The sequence below is a fragment of the Struthio camelus genome, chromosome 13 (assembly GCF_040807025.1).
Source record: "Struthio camelus isolate bStrCam1 chromosome 13, bStrCam1.hap1, whole genome shotgun sequence".
In the NCBI taxonomy this organism is placed as follows: Eukaryota; Metazoa; Chordata; class Aves; order Struthioniformes; family Struthionidae; genus Struthio; species Struthio camelus.
The window spans coordinates 23,432,670-23,453,734 of record NC_090954.1 but is presented as its reverse complement, the minus strand read 5'-3'; the positions used below and the strand labels follow the sequence as shown (position 1 = coordinate 23,453,734).

Here is a 21,065-nt window from a genome sequence, read left to right as displayed (position 1 = left end):
CTCGGCGATCTTGAGGAAGCGGCCCTTGGCGTTCTGCTTGACGTCCAGGTAGAAGCGCTTGTTCTGGATGTCCACCCGCTTGGAGGCCAGCTCCTGCGTCTCGTGCTGCAGGCCGCCCCCCGGGCCCCCGCCGCCGCCGCCGCCGCCCGAGCCCGGCCCCCCGGAGCCCGGCGCGCCCCCGCCGCCGCCGCCCTGCTCGCTGCCACTGTCTCTGTCCGCCATGATGCTGCCCGCCCCTGCGCCCGGCCGCCGCCGCCGCCGCCGCCGCCGGCCGCCGCCTCCGGCCGCCGCCCGCCCGCTCGCCCGGGCGCCGCTTGCCGCCGCCGCCGCCCGCCGCCGCCGCCGGCCGCCCCCGGCCGCCGCCGCCCGCCGCCGCCGCTCCTCCTGCCGCCGCCGCCGCTGCTGCAACAACCCCCGCGGCCACCAGCCGGCCGCTCTCGCGAGATCTGCGGCGCAACGAGGAGAGGGCGCGGGAAGGCGGCAGAGAGAGGCGCACCGGCGCGGGGCCGCCCCGCCGCGCGGGCAGCAGCGCCGCGCCGACGGGCGGGCGCACCGCGCCGCCGCCCCGCTCGGGCCCGCCGCCGCCCCGCGGCCCGGCGAGGCGGGCGGCTCCGCGGCTGCCCGTCCCCGCGGGACGGCTCCGCTTCGGCGGACGGGCAGGCACGCCCCCCGCCGCCCGCCCCGTCCCGTCCCGTCCCGTCCCGTCCCGTCCCGTCCCGCCGGCGAGGAGCCCGGCCGGGGCAGCGGCGCCGCGGAGGCCCCGACGGCACGCGCCGCCCCGTCGGAAGCAGCCCCTGGCCGAGCCGCAGCGGCACCCGGCGCAGCGCCTCCCGGTGACAGCCCGGGAGCCCCCGCCAGCGGAGCCCGCCTCGCCCCGGAGCACCGCCCCAGCTCGGAGGAGCTGGGAGCGGGGCTGGCGGCGAGCCGGCTGCCGGGACAGGAGCCGGGGCCCTGGGGTCGCCGCCCGCTCCTCCGCGTTGCCGAGCGCGGGCACGGCGCGGGCGGCTCAGAAGCCACGCCGGGACCGCCGTCCACCGCAGGCTGCCGGCGGGAGCTCAGGACGGGGCCAGCGCTGCCCGGCGCCTTCCGGCTGCACGACGTAAGTTCTCGAGGCCACTGGGGAACTGAGGGCTCCGCCGCACCAGCCGCTCCCACGGCTTCGGCGGAACGTTTCAGCTCTTGGCTCCGGACACCGAAGGAGATCCCCGTCGGCAGCCTCCCCAAGCAGGACGGAGAGGCCGGGCACGGCTGTTCCCGATAGATGCTCGGGATGGCCCGCCAGGGCTCGCTCCTGGCCCGGGTGCTGCGTCCCGTTTGTTTTCCAACGAAAAAAAAAAAAAAAAAAGCTTTTCGGCGCTTCGGGCAGCTGCAGGGGTCTTTTTTTTTGAAAGCCATCGAAAGTATGGGCCCAGCTGGAGGGAATCGCCCCGGGCACTCCTCTCCTGGACCGCAGGACCGAGAGAGTCCCTGCAGCACCCCTAATGTGACGGAGAAGCCCTCCCTCTGGGCTCCTGCGCCACCGGGCTGGGCTACTGCGCGGAGCCCCACCGGGGCGGGTCGCCCTCCCCGCCGTACGGTTCCTGCCGGTGGCACGCGAGATGTTCCGTGTTTTCCCCACGGGAATTCGTTGTCTCGCCGCGACGGCGCCCGAACTTCCCCCCGCAATGTGGCTGCCGGCGCCCGGTGGCCCGGCCGAACGACGCTTCGGTGAGCGGTGGAGCCGGTGCAGCTCCCGGGGCCGGGCCGCCGGGCAGGGTCCTGGGGCTCCTTCGCTCCTCGCCCCAGCCCAGAGGGAGGCGCGGTCCCGGCAGCTCCGCAACCGGCGTGGCACAGCTGTGTGCGGCCCGCCGGGCCCATCGCTCCCTCGACACGGCCGAGGTTTGCGGTGACTGCGGGGAGCGAGAGCCGGTTTTGGCGTGGCGACCTGCGGAAGGGTTTGCGGGGCCGCGGGTCAACCCTGACTCTTCGAGGCAGCCCGGCCGGAGGCAGCGTCGGCCTCAGGCCCAGCAGGAGGACGGAGCAATTGCTCCCGTGGTCGGGGAGGCACTGGGGCTCTAGGGACCGGCTGTCGCTGAGCCTTGCCGGGCACGGAAAACGGCGAAAACAAAATCTCGGCGATGGCCCAGCGCCGAGCGACCGGGCTGCACTGGACAGGTACTTCAGCACCGCGGCTCCCCCTTTCCAGCCCACCTCAGGCCCGGCGCCCGGGGACACCGGAAAGCAGAGCCGGTTTCACCTCTACCCAGCGGAGCCGCTACTTCACCTCATCAGCCGCTCCTCTTAGAGCCCGGCCCGACGGGGCGGGACCCTACTCGCGGGGCTGCGCCGAGCCGCCCGGCGGAGAGGCTCGATGTCGCCCCGCCGTCAGGCCCGGCATCGGGCTCCGGGCCAGGCTGGCCACAGCCGTCCGGATCCACAGGGGACTCCCGGGGAGCCGCAAGGGCCCGGCAGCCGTCTGTCCCCGGGAGGAAGCCAGGCAGGCGACGGGAGGGGAGCGACGTCGGCCAGTCCGGTTCTACTCCTCCCCCGAGTGCCCCCTCCGGGCACGGCTCAGCTGCAGTGCAATGAGCGGCAGCTAAGGTAGCCCAGCTGCGGGGCACTGCACGGTACTGCGGGGCACAGGGTCGGGGGACAGGGAGGCCATCGGCTTCCCGGGCACGGAACACGCGGGACGCCCGGAGTGGCGGGGAGGAGGGGAATATATATTTATTTAGGGCTGCTAAATAAATAAATAAGTAGATAGATAGAGGGGCGCTGGCGGAGGTCGCCGCTTCAGGGCACCGAGAGGGGCTGCCACGCCGCCGGGCAGCGCGCCCGTGCCGCGCCGTGCCGTGCCGTGCCGTGCCGGGGGCGGTGCGTGCTTACCCCGGCGGCGGCTCGGGGTCTCCGGCCGCGGTACCCGCCCCTGTCCCTGGTCTCCGCGGGGGAGGCGAGGGGGGGGGAACGGCGCGGGGGGCTGGGCCCCGCCGCTCCGCTCCGCTGGCGGCGGCGGCGCGTCGTGGCAGCGGGCGTGGGGACGTACGCGGCGCTCCGTACTCGGCACCGCCGCCGTCACGGCGCCTCCGCCCCCTTCCCGCCCCCGCCGGAGCGGCGCGGAGCCGGGCCGAACCGAGCTGCTCCTCCCGGTGCGCCGGCACGCCGTGGGAGGGCACGCGGCTCCGCGCCAGCGGGCCTCGGCCGGTCCCAGGAGCGCCGGGTCTCCGGGAGGGCGCAGGTACGTGGCGGCCGCAGCGGCGAGCGGGATGGCGGGGTCCCCCGTTGGCCGCACTCCCGGGGCGCGGAGGGGGGCGGTGTCGGCGGGGAGCGGCGCCGGCTGCCGTCGGGGGCCGCCGCGGGTCGCTTCCCGGTGGCGACGGCCTCCGGGGCGGGCCCGGGGGAGGGGGCTGCTGTGGGCTGGTGGAGCTTCGCGGGCCCGCTCAGCCCCGGCGGGGGGCGGGTCAGCTTTCCTCCGAGCATCCCCTCGCAGGTGGCTTGTTTGATCGTTAGTAAAATTTCTGCTTTCTGATTTCCTTTTGCTGGAGATCCCTTAACTTACAGTCGTTGCTAACACAGGTGGAACCAAACCCTGAATGGAAAGCAAGTGTGAATGGAAGTAAGGATGTTTTTTCCGGGTCCTGCTTGGACTGCTCTGTGTGGGCCTGGAAGCAACCTGGCAGGCTGGGTTTGGCTAAAATCCCAGTCCCTGCCTGCCTGCAGCTTCTAGGACAGCAAGTGCTGGGTGGAGCGTGTCAACGCTTCCTCAAGGATCCAGAGGAACCTGCAAGCGTGATGTGCAACTCAGTTGCCTCCAGGGCAGATTTCACGGCAGCCCCCAGGATGTGCCGTATGCTGTAGGAAATGGGGTATGCACTCATCTGGGGGAAAAAGATTCAATTGCTGAGACAGCTGCATCTCTCAGATGGTTTCCTTCAGTGCAAGAACCCCTAATCCACCTCGTAGTTGCCATTAAAGGCTTAGTTATTAGTGACTCCAAGAATAATAACCAGAAAAAGAAAAACAAATTCCTCTTAATACAAAAATGATATTACTTAGTTGCTATGAGGTGCAGTTTGCAAGCTATCAGAAGCTGTTTGCAGGCTTACAGAAATACCTTGGATACTGTGGACTTGCAATGCTACTCAAATGCTATTTTTGCTTTTCCAAAGACTGCTCAGACAGTAACACTGCCTTGGTCATTGTGCGAAAGCCTGCTTCCTTCTGAGGATGGTCCGCATAGCCAGCATAGCTACCAGCCTGACCATGAGAGACCTTTCTTAGAGGATCCCTAGAGAGGAAGCTCTGTGTTGGCAAGCGAGGAGCACCATGGAGAGGCCTGCATTGCATGCCGCTCCCTCCATAGCAGGCTGAAGGCTGGTACTGTGGCAATCCTTCTCTCTTGATTAGCTCATTTTTCCCTAAAATGAGTAACATTAAACAACCATAACTGAGGCCTAATCATGAGGCCCTCTTGCTAATGTCACCAGATATCCTTATGGCATTTAAAACACTAGTTTATTCATGCAGGGAGGTTGGTAAATATATAACCACTGATGGAATTCATAGGGTGAAAACCTGACACCCGGGAAGCAACCGGGAAGAGGTCTTTCACTGATTGTGGTGGGATGAGACTTGCTTGTGTTAATGATGCTGTTGAAATGCAGCCAACAACAGAGGTTATTTTTCCTCTCTAACACAGGCCAGCTTTATTAGTTTCAGAGTAGGTGCACCCTCAGTGTATGCTCTTGACCCTGTCAGTGTGACCTGCCAACATTTCCCCCCCGGTGGGATGATGTTGGTGACCCTATTTGCCCAGCATCATTCTGTTGCTAGTTACAGCAACTATCCAAATACTCTGGTTTTGAGCTTGAATTTGGCTTGAATACAGGCACTTGTTTATTTAAATAAACAAACAGAGCAAAGCAAAAATGCACTTCTTCCTGATACATCCCTCTTTTCAAAACGAGCTCTAATATACCAGTGTTTCACTCCTGAGCCTCATGGCCAGCCAGTCATGGCTGTGCCTTGAAGACCTGCGGCTGGTCTGTGCAGCGCTAAAATGAGGAAACATAGCTGATGCAAAACAGTTCAAGGGACAAGCCTGGGCTGATTGTTTGAATGGGGTGAGGCACAAAAGGTGAACAACAGACAAATGGCAGGAGCCAAGGGAATCTTTTAGTACCTTGTCCAGGTATTAACAATAATGTGGCCAAAGACTGGATAGGGGTCCTGTAGAGACCTCCTGGGTCACATGCTGGAGTCCCTTCTTTTTGAAGTCATATCAGTATGTCCCATATGCTCATCAAGCTCCACTTGGGGTTTCTTCTCTTGCTTTTACTGAAAACCTTCACAGACCGCTTTGCTCTGAAGAGCATGAATCTTTTCATCTCCACCCTGAATATATCAATGGCTTCTTTACAGTTCTTGATTCCTGTGCAGCTTTCATCTTTGAGCTTTCATGACTTTTTCACGTTTCTCCCCTTCTACTTGTCTATAAGTAGCAATGGTATTCCCCTTTGTTTTGGTAGTCTAAGTAAGAGGAACTTTTGGTAGTTTCCTCCCATAAGTACATTTTCCCTTCTTTAACTGTTGTACTAGTCCTTTATTGCACCATTTTCAGTTCCTCTGAAAGAGAGAGAATAGGCTTTTCAGAATCATAGCTGTGATTTGAGACTTAAGATCGATGGGACTTTTGTTTCAAATTCCCATTCAGAGGGCTTTTAAGAGCATATCTGGTTATTGCATTGAGCATCTTGAAGTTCAGAGTCCAAGCCTGTTATTCAACTACACAACAACAACTCTGCTGCTTCCAAGAACTTGTACTAACATTTATAATCACAGGAGGGAGTCTTAAGAGCCATTCAAACAATAGATAAGATTAGTAACAAAAGTGGCAGAGATACAGTTGTTATTGTGCGAGGCAAAGAAGAGACTATCCCACATAGGATGTTGCCGAGAAACATGCATTTTGAGCTATGGAGCCATTCTTCTCCCATCCGTTGTCCGAATTATCCTGTAGTCATTTCAGGTCTATTCAGGCTAGATGGGCTATCCACTGGATTAGGAGGCAACTGAGTTTAGACTTGCCTTTGAACAAAGCTTTACCCTCATGGACACCTGTCGCCCTTGCAAAGGCAGGCCTTGGTACAATCCTTGTTCAGCACTCTCACAATGGAAAAAGGAGTATATTCAGGTTTGTACAGTGACCAGAGTATTTCTTGTGGAGCCAAAGCAATTAGAAGGCAATTGTAGCAACATGAGGATGTCTGAAGTTTTCGAAAGGGCTTAGACCAGCTCCCAAAACTGGAGTGTGTCATAAAATAGTGAAAACTTCCTTTGCTTTCTCAGTGGATCCTCTTCAGAACATGCCTTTTGAAAGACTTCAGCATCACTTTTGCACTGTCTGTGTGACATTCATTGCCCTGTGAACAAGCTCCATCGCATGCAGTGAACAAGGAACTAGCACGCCACATATGTAAGTCATCTACGAAGATAGGGACGACGAACTGTGCACACAATACAGTTGCTATTAGGTCTGTCGATCCTAATTAAAAAAATACTTCTCAATGAAAATTATTTATAAAAAGAAATCCCAGTGACCCTAAATCAAATTATTTGTGAATGGTTTTTAGTCTCCTAGATCAGTCAAAACTCCCGTGTTGGTCACTGGACGTCATCCAAACTACATACTGAATGAAGAACATGTCTGCTAAATTTCTTTTTTTTTTTTTTACCCTCACTCAGTTTGGCACAGGATAGCTAAAGTCGTTTCTTTCTAAATATCTTTCAGAACATCAAGCAGCTGAAAAATAACAATGGACAAGTTTGGCCACATTTAACTATAGCCCTCCTGTTGTAACTGCTTCTCTCAAAAAAGTTACTAGGGTACCCTTGATGATTTGTTTCAGGTGAACAGTGTGGGGATGGGTCCTGTTGGAAGGCAGTATTTGCCTCATCTGTGTGCTATGGGGGCACTCTGCGCTCGATGACACCCTGCAATGGAAGCTGACTTCCAAGTATTCCGGTGTGGGGTACCGGGCACCTCTGGATCCAGACTGTCCCTGGGTACAGTGTTTGTGTGTTTCTGTCTATCTAGCAAGACTGAGAGGCTGAAGTCCTAAGGATATACCAGTGATTCCTTGTCCACAACTGCAGTTCCCATGGTGAGCTATAAAAATGTCTCTGTTGCTCATTCATCAAAAAAAGAATAAAAAAGTGAATCAGTGACTGCACAATGGCAGAATGCATTCTTACTTCTTGTTTCTGCAAAGATAAAGTGCTAATTCTTTTAAGCAATGTGTGAAGTCCTATCCAAGTGAATTAAGTTTGGGATTGTTTTCATGATGGCTTGTTCCAATTATGCAGCATGCTTTCTCTTCTCCCTCAACTGGCACATAAGTCTCCCTGCTATCCTTTTCTCAGCAAGCTGGCTTCCAGCTCATCGGCTCTTTCTCTTTCTGACCTTGGAGGACTCTGTGGTGTCATCACCTGTGGAGATGCAGGACCCTTGCCGCTTCTTGGTTCCCAACTAAGTTAGAAGGAAGTGTGGGTCCCCAGAGTATGGGGGTCTCCAGTAAAGGAGACCAAAGTGCTGGCTGCTGTTCTGTTAAAAACTGACAACAAATGGACAACAAATTCCAATCTTCCTGGTTTTCAGTGACTAAGATTTATGAAACCAGTGCTCACTGCTCCTTACCTCCTAAGGAGGAGGAAGAAGTAAGACCCAGTATCATGTACAATTGTTAGCAAAGGTTATTCAACCCTTAAATGTGATTGTGCCCTTGTTTAACAGCAGCAAACATATCCCGAGATAAACTGGGACTATGTTCACCCCACTTTCCAATGGTCTGCCTTTCAGTATTCAGCTCACTTGATTGCGTGTAGTCAAAGTGGTGTGATCCATTTGCTTCTCTCTTCACATGCCTATGGCATTTGCTGGGAAAGTGTTCAGTCCCCAGCTGGGCCCAGGAGGAAAGGTTGTTGGACACTTGGCTGTGGCTCTTGGTGCCCCAAGTGGCTGGTGCTTTTGTTAGGATGAAGGCACTCCCATGCTTTTCTCTGTAAGATTCTTGTTATTCTCATCCTGCCTTGATGATGTGTGCAGAACTGAGGCCGACTGTCCTGATGCAGGCTGACTGGGTTTATGGCGAGCAGTGGACATGTTGTGGCTTGTGAGCTGTGAATCCATCCCCTCAGGCATGTTTTTGGAGAGTGTGCTGTGAAAAAATGCTTCCATATATTGTCTGCAGCTCTTTTCCAGCCCAGGCAATAGGTCTATGCAAAAGGAATGCATACTGTTTCTGTAGATGAATACCTGATTTATCCTGCCATTAATCTGCAGCTTCCAAAAGCTGCTAGATCACACCTAATGATGTCACTAACGTGTTCAAGAGCAATCCAGGTATTGTAGGTTCCACAGGTAAATGGGGTGGGAGAAAGTAGTGATCTCTGCACAGAGTGGAGTGCAATCTTTGCTTTAGACATCTGTGTGTTTGAGTGTACCTCAGTCCAGACAAACTGCTGTACCTCTTCCAGACTGGGGGGAACTTTCTGCTCTTTCATAACATCTGGTTTCTGAGGTTAAGACTCCAGCCCCTCTCTGCTGACTCTTTGCAACCTCTTGCAGGCTGACAACTCTTTCTCACTATTTTAAACTCAATTTCCTTAATAAGCGTGTGAGGATGTCAAGAGGAAAATTTCTCACCAAGTCATGGACTGGATCTTTAACAATCCTTTAAAATGTCCTTGGTGCATTCCTGGGTCCAAAGGACATTCTGCAGTGTTTAGACAACCTGCTGAGAGCTTCACAAATCCTTCATCTCAATCCGAAAATTTCTCACCACTTTAATTGGATGCTACCCAAATACCAGCTCAAAGCTGCTTGCGTTTTGGGGTTTCTTTCCTCCTGATTTTTCTCTCTGCAGTGTCATCTTGGCAAGAATGTAGGGAATTAAATTGAACTGTGTGTGGAAGGAGTTTCTTGGAGCCAAGGCATGTCCTTAAGTCCCTGTTCTGCTACTAGGCCAGGGCAACTAGGGATGTCAAGGTGATACATTTTGTTTCATGCAAACAGCTTGCAACTGAGCTTGTCATCTCCCTGGCTTAACCATGATCTGCTGTTGGCCTGCATTGCCTGTTGAGGCCTTTACTACTCTTTGGCAGCTTGCTGCCAGGCTATAAGATGAGTTATTTGAATCCCTTCTTTTCTTTGCCCTGTGTGCATTGTTCTGTTAAGGCAGCCCATAGCTTAATTGGTAAAACCACTTCTTCAGGCTCTTCATCTCTGAACTTGCTGGAGGATTTGAGACAGCTCACAGTAGGGGACTGACATGGCTCTGCCACAACTCCTGTTCTGAGCTACTGTGATTCGTCGTGGCCAGGGAAGCACCTTTGCACTCTGTGGCTTGCTGCAGCCAAGCTCCGTGTTCTGCTCTGCCACATCCACCAGGAACACTGAAATAGTGCCAAGTTTTTCCTATTGACCCCTTGTGGCTCTTCTAATAAATGCTCAGGGTATCATCACTATAGTGATAGTTTTTGGCTTCCTCCATTAGCACTCTCCAGGCCCTATCACCTTCTCCCAAGCTGTGGGACATTTCCAATTCAAAATTCAGTCCTCCTCATCAAGCTGGGGGGGGGGTCTCCACACACTGCTTCCTGTTGGCACACAGAAAAACTGCCTCTCCCAGCTCCTAACAGGCATGTTTCCAACTTGATGCAGCACTGGAGCTGGTAGGGAAATAGAGGCTCTTGGAGGTTCAAAGAGGAGTCCCTTTACTGCAATGCTACCTCCCCACTTCCTGTCCCTCCTAGCTTTTCAAAGACGTACTTGTACTCATAGCAAATGTAGAAGAGAACTGTCAATTAAGACCATCATCTGGGGCCTCAGTGTTGGTGTCACTGTCCAGAAAGTGCTGCTAGAGACATATCTTCTTAGCAGACTGTTTATCCCTCATACAGTATGTTTCTTCTCAAAGTATTTTACCATTACCAGCCAAAATACTCCCTTAGAGCAATCAGGGTTTATTAGAGTACTGCAGGAAAACAGAGCTGGGATGTCGCTATAAGGAAAGTCCTGTCTGCCCTGATCATCTCTGTGTGCATCCTCAGGTCCCCATAGAGCAGGCAGACAGTGAGGTAACTCGTGGAGCTGGGGTGAAGAGGTAGCTGGTGGAGTTGTGTGATTAACTCCCATCTAGGGCCAAAGAAATCTCAAGCACTTACAAGGATGAGAAGGGAGTTTTAAAACAAAATGGTGTTTTGTATGAAAAATCAAAATACTTCATTTACTTTAATTTGTCAAAAAAGGATGTTTTCACTTCTTTTTAAAAAGAGAAGGTTTTGAATTTTTTTTTGCTTTAAATGAACTCCTGCGTTCATCCAGAAATAATGTTTCACAACTGTTCAGGAGCATCTGGATCCACAGCTTCACAATGCTCCTTGCAGAAGCCATGCTAAGGATGCTGTGGGACAGGACTGCTTTCTTTTTTCCTTTTAAAGCTCTGACTTTTAATACATACTTTTCTTTCAAGAGTAACCAGTGATTTTGTGGTATCCACAAGGGATTATCTGGCTTTCAGAGTACTTGCTGCTGTATCAAACTCAGGCCCTAAAAATGAACCCCTTGGTTCCCCCACATCCTGAGGCTCTTTGGTGAGCTTCAGGACACGGTTCCTCCCAAAATCATGGGAGGGTTGGTCTCTCCTTGGGCCTGGGAGCAAGTGATAATTTCGTGATTACTTTTCATGTTTATTAATTTTTTTCCTGTAAAGTCTCTCTTCATAGAAAGAAGATGGAACATGGTTTCCTGCAGTCTATTCTTAGGAATGGCTTCAGGGAATATCCCTGTTTAGGCCATAACCTGGAACAGAGCCAGCCATTCAGAAGTTGCTCCCTAACGTGGTCATGGTCTGGCTTCCACCAGCAAGCATCTGAAGCATCAGATCAACCTGGAGATTTTCTGGGATGTCCAGCTGGGAAGTGTTATGATGCTGAGGTGGGAGCCCAATTCTTTGTGCCAGAGGACAGAAACAGACCGGTTCTCTGTCACCTTGGAGGAGACATCATAGCTTTGGGAATGTGGGGTGGGATGCTATATGGAACAAAAGACAACACACCACAAGGACTTAAAAGCCTCCCCACCCTTAAAAAAATACAAGGAAGCATCAGTTTAACCCCATGGCAGGTGCTTGCAGCCAAATACCACAAATCAGCTAAGTGGGTTTGAAAAATAACAATTAATCCCTTACAGAGGGGGATGAAATCACTGCTATTCTGTTTAGAATAAAATATTTGTGGATGTATTGACATGGCAGCAAATGCCAGGATCTCAAGTTAGGATGCTAACCCGACTGTTCCCGTTCTGACTGGACACGACAAGTCCTACATTCTTAAATGGACTGGCTGCTGCCGCTATGACATGTTACTGACTCCTGATGCTCAAGCCTTAATTTTGGGATTTCGTTTATGTGGCTCTAAAAGGAAACCTGCAATACTCAAAGACTGAACAGCAAACCCTAACTGTGCAGATTAGCGTATACAGAACAGACAAATGCTGAGATTCAGCACTGAATTTTGTGTAACTGATGCTGCTGAGTTTGAATGCCCCTCTTGTTGCATTCAGATAATTGCTGCCTCCTATACCCTGCATCCACATCCTGGTTACTGACAGTGGTTTTGCATCCTCAGCCCTTGCAAACAAGTGCAGAGCTGGGAACCCAGGTGCACTTCCAGAGTGGACTTAGCATCTCTCTCATTTTCCTGGTGTTGCCTTCCCAGAGAGGAGAAGGTACCTGCTTACTGCTTCCTTGGAGCAGTCAGGCTCCGAGCCCTTGCAGTCAATTATCCTATTGCAGGGCGCATGGCAAAGGTTGCAGATTCTCTCCTTATTGCCCTGCTGGAGACTTCCTCACTTGGCACTTGTTGATGCAAAGTGCCTCTCCCCATGCAGTGCTTCCTGGCCAGGCTGTGCCCTGGAGCAGAGGGGAGCCCTGGGGTGCCAGGTGTCCCTGGCCTGGAGCTCTGCAGGAAGGAACCCATTTCTGCCCCTGGAGCAATGCCAAATTAATGCAACGGGGTTACTAGCTCTTTCTTCCTAACTGAGGCAGTGGGGGAGAAAGAGAGAAATTGTGGGGCAAGAACTGAAGCATGTGTGTGCCTCTTAGCATCTCTCAGTCTGGGTGCCCAAGGGTTTCTTTGTTTCTTCTGCAAGCAGGCTTGGATTAAGCTGCCTTTCAAGAGGACTTGCACAGCTCCTCGAGCTGAATCTGAATCTGAGCTTTCATGTTCACCCTGTGCTCATTCTTTACTCCCTCTGAGATAGATTAAGTGTCCCCTGAGCTTGACGTCTTTCCAGCAGTCTGTACCCTCGAGTGGAGTTTGACCTCTGGGCTCACTGCAACCCTCTGGGCTGAGCACAGATTCAAGCAAGCACACTGCCCAGTGCCAATGGAGCTCTCTCTGATGGTGTTTGGCAGTCATCAGGAAAGGAATTTGCCATCCTGCTGGTTGGATCTGGCAAAGCATAAACACTTGGTTGACTGTCAACAAACCTATTTAAACAGATGCCCCTCTGCCTGGCAGAGAGTTTAGAGAATGTGAGAGCTTCAGCCAGAAAAATTTATAGGTTGTAACTTCTAAACTACTTGTTATGCAATCACACACATGAGAACAAGGAATGCATCTCGTTATCAGCTATTCACCACAACTGTAGTGGTAAACAAAGCCCTTTTGGAGGATATTAGAAGAGACAGGCCCTAAATATGACTTGCTAGAGTGAAGAATACCAGAAGGAGAATTTGAAGCCATCCCTCAAGTACTGCAACACTAATGCCTATCACCTGGTCCTTCAGTGAACCAGCCAGGGGCCTGCCCCACGCCTCGGTGGAGACCTCTTTGGCCCTGGTGCCCATCTTTCAAGAGGTGATAAAGCTATTCTTTGAACCATAATCCGGTGCCTTCACTGGGCAAAAGTCAGAGCTGTTCTTCAAGGAGAAGGAAGAAGCATTCAATGACCCCCCGATAGATGGAGGTAGGGGCCAGCCTTCAGCTCTGCCATCCTTCCACAAGAGATGAGCGGAGGCCACCACTGATGGGAGGTAGATGTGATACCACCATTCAAAGGCCCATGTATTTCTGTGCATAGAGGATGAGAAGTCGCAGCTTGGCTTCTCACTTGCGGCTTCACCCAGAAGAAAAGGGGCTGTGACAAGGGGGTTGACTAAGAGTAGGAGACTTGCCTGTAATTCCAAGATGATGGACTTGATACCTACCAGCCTGTAGAAGATGCAGAGGCCCAGTTCGTGTGCTTACTACAGAAGTACCATGTGCCTGACATGCTGTGAAAAGGGAGAGCCAGACATGGATTGGGGAGAACTCTACCATTCCTGGTTTGCAAGTTACTTCCCATGGGAAGCATTAAGAAATGTTGCATTGTTGCAGGAAAATGACAGCCACTTCAGTTTTTAAAAGTAATTCATTTTATTTATTAATTATTTCAAGTTTGCCATCATCTCTTTCAGAGCTGCTTTTGGGATGTTGACTGCCACATCGTCTTGGCCCTGGGAGCTTGCACGATAACTTCCTGTCTTGGTGGGACCTGGCTAGGGTTTGAAAACCTAGGATGCATGCTGTCCATGGCATAGCTGTAGACCAATTGCTTGGGGATGTTTTCCCATAGCTGGTCTCAGTGTGCTGGAATTTTACAAAAGGAATGTGAAATTTAAAACCTCTCAGACCCTAAGCCAGACCCCTACCGTGGGGGCAACATCCCAATACATTTTTTTTGCAAGATGCAATGGGAAGAACCCTATAGAGGTACTGAGTCTCCTGAAGTTCTGGTTTCCTGCACTGTAAAAGAGGCTGCAAGGTCCACTCTGGCATAGCACCAGCTAGGAAATAACTTCACTTTTATAAGGCAATTCCTTGTACGCCTTGGAGGGGGACAGAGTAAGAGTGGGTGGCATTTGCTGGGCTAACTCTTGAGGTAATACAATGGGACACTTTCGGGCCACAGCTCCAAGAGGGGTGACTGTAGCTGTCTGCCCTGCCACTCACCCAGGCTTTTCTCTGAAACTAGTGCTGAGAGTTGGAAAGGGAAGGGGCCCTGGAATGCTGAAAGGGAGATGTACTCCAGGAAGAGGCAGGAAAAGTACCTGAAGAATGGGCCTTTGTATGAGCCACTTGGTCTTTCTATCTCACCTTGTTCCCTTCTTGTGCCACTTCACCCTCTCCCCACCCTGCTCCACGCTCACTTGGGCTCCATGAGGGCCTGGAGAAACCCAGAGCCCAGTCCTGTTTGCAGGAGAGGTCTCACCATGGCCAGCATGTCCTTCGTGTGCGCCTGAACGTGCAGACCTTGCCATGGCAGCCTGCACACAACCAGGCGAGGGCAAGCAGGCCGTGGCCACTGTCTTTTTAAAGCTGATCTCAAAAGCACCGCCTCTGCCTGACATCTCCAAGCTAATGAAAATGCTGACCGATAACAAGGATGTGTCTGGACTGAGAGAGAGCTGCTAGCGGCACGGGTGCTGCTGCCATCTCGTGGGGATGGGGAGGACAGTTGTCCCTGGCACGCATCGGTGTCCAGCGATGGCCTCCTGGCAGGCAGATGTGTCCTTGACCCCTTGCCTTTCCTGGGTTTGAGAGTGCCAGGCAAGGTCACCAGCTCCATCTCTTGGGTGCTGTAGCCTCGACAGCCCTGGCTGGTGTGAGGGTTATGTTTCCTGCTGGTTACTGCACAAACCAGGGCTGCCCGCAGGGCTTAAGGGCCACCATCAGCTCACAAGAGTGACCAGCCAGAGAATGACAGGGTAAAATCAGAAACGGAAAGAACTGAGCCACTTATGAGGGGCTCAGTGGCTGGCTCATGAGGGACCGATCCTGCCAGATCGGATGCATGGCTCACTGTGGTCCCAGCTCTCTGCAGCCTCCCACTCCAGCCTGGCACAGCTGTTCAGCAGGGTGACGGGAGGTCCTCCCTGATCTGGAGGGAGTGTGGGAGTTGAGGCTCCCCACCTCTCCCTCACAAGGTGAAATTGTGACCCACGGCAGGAGGAATAGGTGGGGGTTAAATGCTGTTTTGTGGAAACCCTTGGGTAAAAGACACCCAGCATTTTCATTGCATTTTGACCAACTGAGGATTGAGATAGAACCTTGCCCACCTGGTTGAAGCTCATTTATCTGAGATTCACAGAGTCCTAGAAGGGGTGGTGGGGTGAGAATCCTGGGATACTCCTGTCCAGGTACCTGCTTGATGCATGACTGTTGCCAGCACTAGATCAGGGTGGCTGCAGCCTCATTTGGCCAAGCCTCATTAATCCCCAAGGACAGAGATCCTCCCATGTTTTGTCTGCTCCCAGGGCCAAGCCACCTCCTGGGGAAGAAATTTTTCTAAATGTCTAACTAAAAACCCCAAGCTGTAGTACATGGCTGTTGCCCCTTGTGATATGCCCTGACCAAGGAGAGTTTGGACCTTTTGTCTTTGTACCTGCCCTCCAGGTAGTTTTAGAGCACCATTAATTTGGCCCTTAGCCTCCTCTTAGCCAGACTAAATGATACCACTTTCCTTCATCTCTCCTTAGAGTCCCTGTGTCCCTGGTCCAACAATCTTGTGTGCATGATCCCTTATTACCAAGATTTCATTAGGGGGCAGAGCAGGCAGTGACAACATCCACTGTGCCAGGTACCCTGTAGCGATGTCTGTACCCTATCACTTCTACAGAGAGCAGAGACTCGCACTGGAGCTTTCATCATGTCAAAACGAGGCAGATGATGGATTTTGATTGAGAAAATACAAATTGTTGGTCCCAACTTTGTGGGGAGAGATAGCTGAAAATTGAACTGAAATTTGAAAATTGAGGCTTAGATGATCGAAGGGGTTCAGGAGCCTGAGTCAACCTGTCGCTCCCCAGGGAAGCAGGAACTCGGATGCCTCCTGGGCCCTGAGTTTTGCTCTCCAGCTTGGCACAGAGTGAGACGTTAATGCTCCGTCTTGGAGCAAAATCATTTGCATCACCTCACTGGGTAAAGGGGACGATTAAACTGTAGAGTACAAGATTAGAAGTAGGAAAAGAAAGGAGGAGGAGAAGGAAAAACAACATTGTTTTTACTTTTTAATTTATATCTTTTTAACTGGTTCAAGGAGTGCTGGGTGAGCACAGTGGCACTGCTGTGGTGCGTAGTGTATGCCCTGGTGGGCAGGATCCAGCCTTTCTAGCTCTGCCTTTAGCAGATCACAGCAGGGATATTGAGTTTGGGACTTTAATACCCAAAAGCCTGATGCCATTGGGTTAGCTAGTTCCAGGTGACTCCAGACAGCGTTTGGCTTGACTAAAGTAGGTACAGCTCTGTCTCCCAAGTGGGTGCACAGCGACATGCTGGATGTACAAGTAACCCTGGGCTCCCACCGAAACCTATCTTACAAGGATAAGATGCAATCTAACTAACAGTGCTGCCAAACAAGAAGTTTACAGAGCTGGGGTGGAAGTCCTAGAACCTATCTGTGCCAAGGGAGGTGGTGTCACTTAAATGCATCCACTGGCATGAGTAAAAACCCCAGGGTGATCCTTAGTGAAAAAGCCAACTAAAAGCCAAAGTAAAGCAAAGGCAATGGATAATTAAGCCAGGGCAAACATGCTTGCACCAGCTGTCTCACATCCACTGCCTTGACATTGCATCAGCTGAACTCCCTGCCAAGCTGCAGGAGCAGAATTGGGATGCAGAGTGCTGGGGAAGACTGAAGATGTCCAGCAACCCTTCTCCCAGGATGGCTCTGCTCCTTCCAGGCAGACTAATAGCCTATGCCCAAATCTGGGCAGTTTTCTTGTTTGGATTCAGCACTTGCTGCCCTGGGTGTTGTCTTTAACATCTCCAGGGGTGTAGGATCTTCATGGGAAAGTGAATACTGAGAAGGAGTCCATATGGGAACACCCAGGTCCCATCTCCCAGGATTTCTTCCCCTTTCCTGCAGCAGGCTGCACACAGCCCACCCCTCTCCTGGTCCCAGCCCTTCACCACCCTTCTGGCCCGCCCCACAGAGGGCATGACAGCAAGATGAAAGGTCAAACTCCATAAGCCCCTTGGGCCTTGTGACTCTCTGCAGAAAATGCTAATAAAAAGGCCAGTTTCATCAAGTGATTTTTTTTTTTATGATGAGAATCTTTTCCATAAGGAACTGGTCCTAAATCCACTAACTCATTTCACATTTATTTTAAATCTAAGCTTCACATTGTGTAATTTCCCCTGCAGCTCAACTACCTCCTCAGTAAAAACACTGTTGTTCTGGTTTGTGAGACCTACATTTAATCTCACTATAACGGGAATATCTCACTATAGAAGTCTCTGCACTTCTCAGGGTACAGCTTAGGTGCTGCCACCTCAGCTCCTGGTCTTTGCTTGCTTTTTTATTTGAAGCAATTAAACAAATCACCCTTTCTGCAATATTGAGGGCATTCTCTAGCCATGGAGTGCCTATAAGCATTAACTTATTGCTGCAGATATGGGTCTCTGGATCTCAGAAGACATTCAGAAAAGGTCTATTGTCTAAATGGTAGCAGTGAACATTTACACATGAGATCAAGAGCAAATCTAGGCAAAGAGCCTTATCTGTCTCCAGTGTTTTGGTGGCACCTCAAGTTCTCCTTCTCTGTAGGTCCTACATATGTTATCAGGTATATACCTACTCAGTATATTTTGACATCAAAATACATGAAACAGGCAAAAGTGGGAAGGAGAAACATTTTTCCTGAGTCTGCAGACAGCCTGCAGCACTGAATCAGAGGAGCTGAGCAGCCCAGTTCACCTTAATGACACATGTATTTTGTAATGCAGAAAGCTGTCATTTTAAATGGAAATGCTTTCGTCAGTCATTAAGTAAATGCATTTACCCCACAGTTTTAAACTTGCCTGCATTGCCTCATGGCCACAAGGCTCATTTGCTGCATCCCTTAGCCAGTGTCCTGCTCTCTGCAGTGCTCCACTGATACAAAGCTCTGGGGATGCTGAAAAGAGGAGGAGAAGCACTGAATGAACGGAATATGGAAATTAATAACATGAAGCCACTGCACTAACTGGATTGTTAACTGTCACCTTGACTTTATTAGAAAGCTTCCTCATCATACTTGGCTGATGCTATGGTAGCAAAGAGCCTGTGCTCTGTTGTGAGATGCAGTTGCCATAGAGAATTTGGGGTATCATTATTTTTTGATGGTGCATGGTATTGTCCCTGGCAGGAGCTTGGTGTGAAAGTTTTTTCATCAGTGTTGTGATACACTGTTTATTGGTCCAAAAATGGTGGTTCAAGGTGGTGCAAAATCTGCATGAACTCACCTCTAATTGATGTTATTCCTTTTTATGAAAAGCTGGGATGGATGTAGAGATGCTCCAAGCAGAGGTCGTGGGGCTGTAAATGGAGAGCTTTTCTTGCCAATACAAGGTCCTGTTTTGGAGAGAGGGTTCTCCGGTGTTACACAGCTCTCCAATTTGATTTATCTGCTTTCACAGCAAAAACCTGAACAAGTGGTGTTTGAATATCACCTCCCAAAGGAGGGGCTGAATGGATTTTGAGTCTATCAGAAACTGTCTTGCAACAGATGACCTGGAGGGCACTTGCCATCCACTAAAATGCTAAAGCTTAGAAAAGACTGTTCTTGTAACAGTGCACATTCCTGAATTCTACATCTATGTCCTCTAGAGATGCAGCGCTCACTTTCTAGGCAAGTATTATCTTTCTGAAAGGCAAAATTCTGTTGATTCTCTTATGACCTGCATGTTCTGTACCTTTGCAATGATATATGATGTCATGGGTTTGTTTGGCAATACCTGACTGCTTTAATTGTTGCACTTTTCACGGTACTTTGCAGATTTTGTTCTTCATATTTCTTCTTCATGATACTTCTTTATATTTCTTTTAAACAAGGCCTGACTCTGCTCAGGATGCGTATGTAGGAACATATAATTGATACAGACTTTAGCTAAGAAGTGTCATTTTCAATCTTAACTTTGATGATCAATTTTCCAAATGCTTTCTGAATCAAGGGAAAGCAATGGTTCGGCCTTCTTACAGGCCAGCACTCCCTGGCTAAGGGAGCCAAAATTCACAGCTTTGTTGCTGCTCTGCCAGAGGCCCCTCAGATATGTTTGATGCACTCTCCTAACTGTAATAGAGTTACTTAATTCATTGGGTGTCTCAAGGAGGGAATGCAAAGAGAAGGGAAGAGAGACAGAAAAATCAGACATCCATTCTCAGAGGCAGAGTCTGTGGGATGGAGCAGTCTCTCACCCAGAGCCTCATAACTGATGTCCTGGAGGTTGAGAGTCACAGTGTCAGGAAGCCAAAAACATTTGTGGGGAGCATTGCACAGCCAGGTTTGTATGGATGCCGTTTCCAGTACAGGAGATTTTGGAGGAATATGGAATCTTTATGATATCTTTATAGAAGCCAGAGCCCCTGTTCAAGTGTGTTTGCCCAATTTAAAATTAAAATGCTTTGTGAGTATGGTTTATTTATAGAGGAAGGGGAAACTTGTGGGGGATTTCCTTGTGTTAACAGAGCTGCTCTGGAGAAGTAGTGTGGTTGTGCCTGAAGCAGCAGCATGGTTGTCTGCTAACCCCTGCAAGCGGGGCACAGCTTGCACCAGGCTGACTCAGAGAGGTGGATGTCCCAGTCTGGCTTGGAGCCGCAATGGTATGGAGAGCTGAACCCAGCAGAGGGGTGCACCCGAGCAGAGCCTGGGATGGGTTAGCTGTGTTAGGAAACTTTGCTTAACCAGGGACAGGAGAGACTCTGCAGCTTTGCCCAAGGCTCATTCTCATTTTAGGCATTTGCAAGAATTATATTGTCATAAATTTTCCTGGGGAATCTGGTGCATGGTTTATGCTCTTTTATAGGAGAGAAACCAAGGGAGTGTGTATTTATTCAGCATGCTGGAGTCCTCCTCTCCACCTCTGACCCCTTTCCCATCCCCAGTTTGCATGCAGTAAGGTTCCTGCAGGGACAGAGCCCTAATGCCCTGCGAGCGCCACTTTGCAGCCCTGCAAAGCCCGTGGTCTCCTGCGTCATCTTTCTGGTGGTACATCGTGGTGCCTGACCAACACCATCCTTTTGGAGGAATGTAAATGTTGCCTCGCTAATCATTAGCTTTCATCTGGCATCCGTATCTGCCAGCCCCACAAGAGGAATCTCCAGGCAGGGTGAGAAGTAATGACAGAGCAATAGGTCTTCAGTGGCTGGCTCCCCTCTGCCTTCTCCACCCTGAAAGGTGCAAAACCCTCCCAAAGAAGAAACTGCTAATAAATATTTTGGATACAGATGTATGTATCCAATAATCAGAGCACTTGAAAGGCACTATAAGCTAAGGCCGTGTAGGATGTGATCAGAAAGATCAATGTATAGCATTTGGTAACTCAGGCATGGATCAAAACATCTGATTGGGATGTCAGGAGGAAAGAAGAAAGACTAAACTGTTTATATTTTGTTTCCATTTGTCACTGCTGCCTGTGTGGATTGACAAGGAGAGTGACTTTCCTAGGGAGGGAAGCTAATGAGACACACATTTCCTACAAAGATGAGTGACTTTTTTTCCTCTTGCCCCTGGATTAATGCTCCATAAAGGGGGTGGAGGGAGCTTTTCTGCCATGTGTGAGAAACTTTAGCTCTTGATGTTTCCAGGGCCTTCCTCCCTTTGATTGCCATGTGGCAGCTAAGACAGAAAAGTTTTTTTTCAGGATGGGTTTCATCCGTCTAGTAGAAGTTCCGGTTTATCTCCAGGCAGCAAATGTACCCAACTTCTTTTTCCTTGGGCTGTTGAGCATCTGGTAGAAGGACAGCAGGACATACTCTCAAAGCTCAGGGAAGGCTAAGTCAGGCCTCCAAGCCATGATGGTCTCTTTCTGGGAGAGGCAGCATTACTGTCTACAGCTGCAGCCCTCAGTTTGGTGTTCCCCTAGCAGCAGTGGTCTGGAGGACAACATTAACAGAAGGGAGGTATGAGAATGCAGCAGGGCAAGGATGAGCCAGATAAAGCTCCAACACTATGACGGTGCTGCTGGTGGTAAATTCCTGAAATGGGTCTTCCTCTCCTTTTTCTGCA

General features: G+C 51.1%; 1 protein-coding gene and 1 long non-coding RNA gene across 4 annotated transcripts in view; one reads left to right on the top strand and one right to left on the bottom strand.

Moving 5' to 3' along the window:
- Positions 1 to 222, bottom strand: part of PURA (purine rich element binding protein A) — a 20,874-nt gene extending 20,652 nt beyond the window's left edge. For all 3 annotated transcript variants that reach the window (XM_068959527.1, XM_068959528.1, XM_068959529.1), the window contains exon 1: positions 1 to 222. This exon is cut by the window's left edge and continues 1,018 nt beyond it. In XM_068959527.1, the coding sequence (XP_068815628.1) occupies positions 1 to 222 (222 nt within the window).
- A 2,867-nt stretch (positions 223 to 3,089) lies between these two features.
- Positions 3,090 to 18,364, top strand: LOC138069072 (uncharacterized). Its single transcript, XR_011143858.1, has 2 exons — positions 3,090 to 3,214; positions 10,749 to 18,364. It is a non-coding gene; the product is annotated as an uncharacterized lncRNA (long non-coding RNA).
- Positions 18,365 to 21,065: the final 2,701 nt, after the last annotated feature.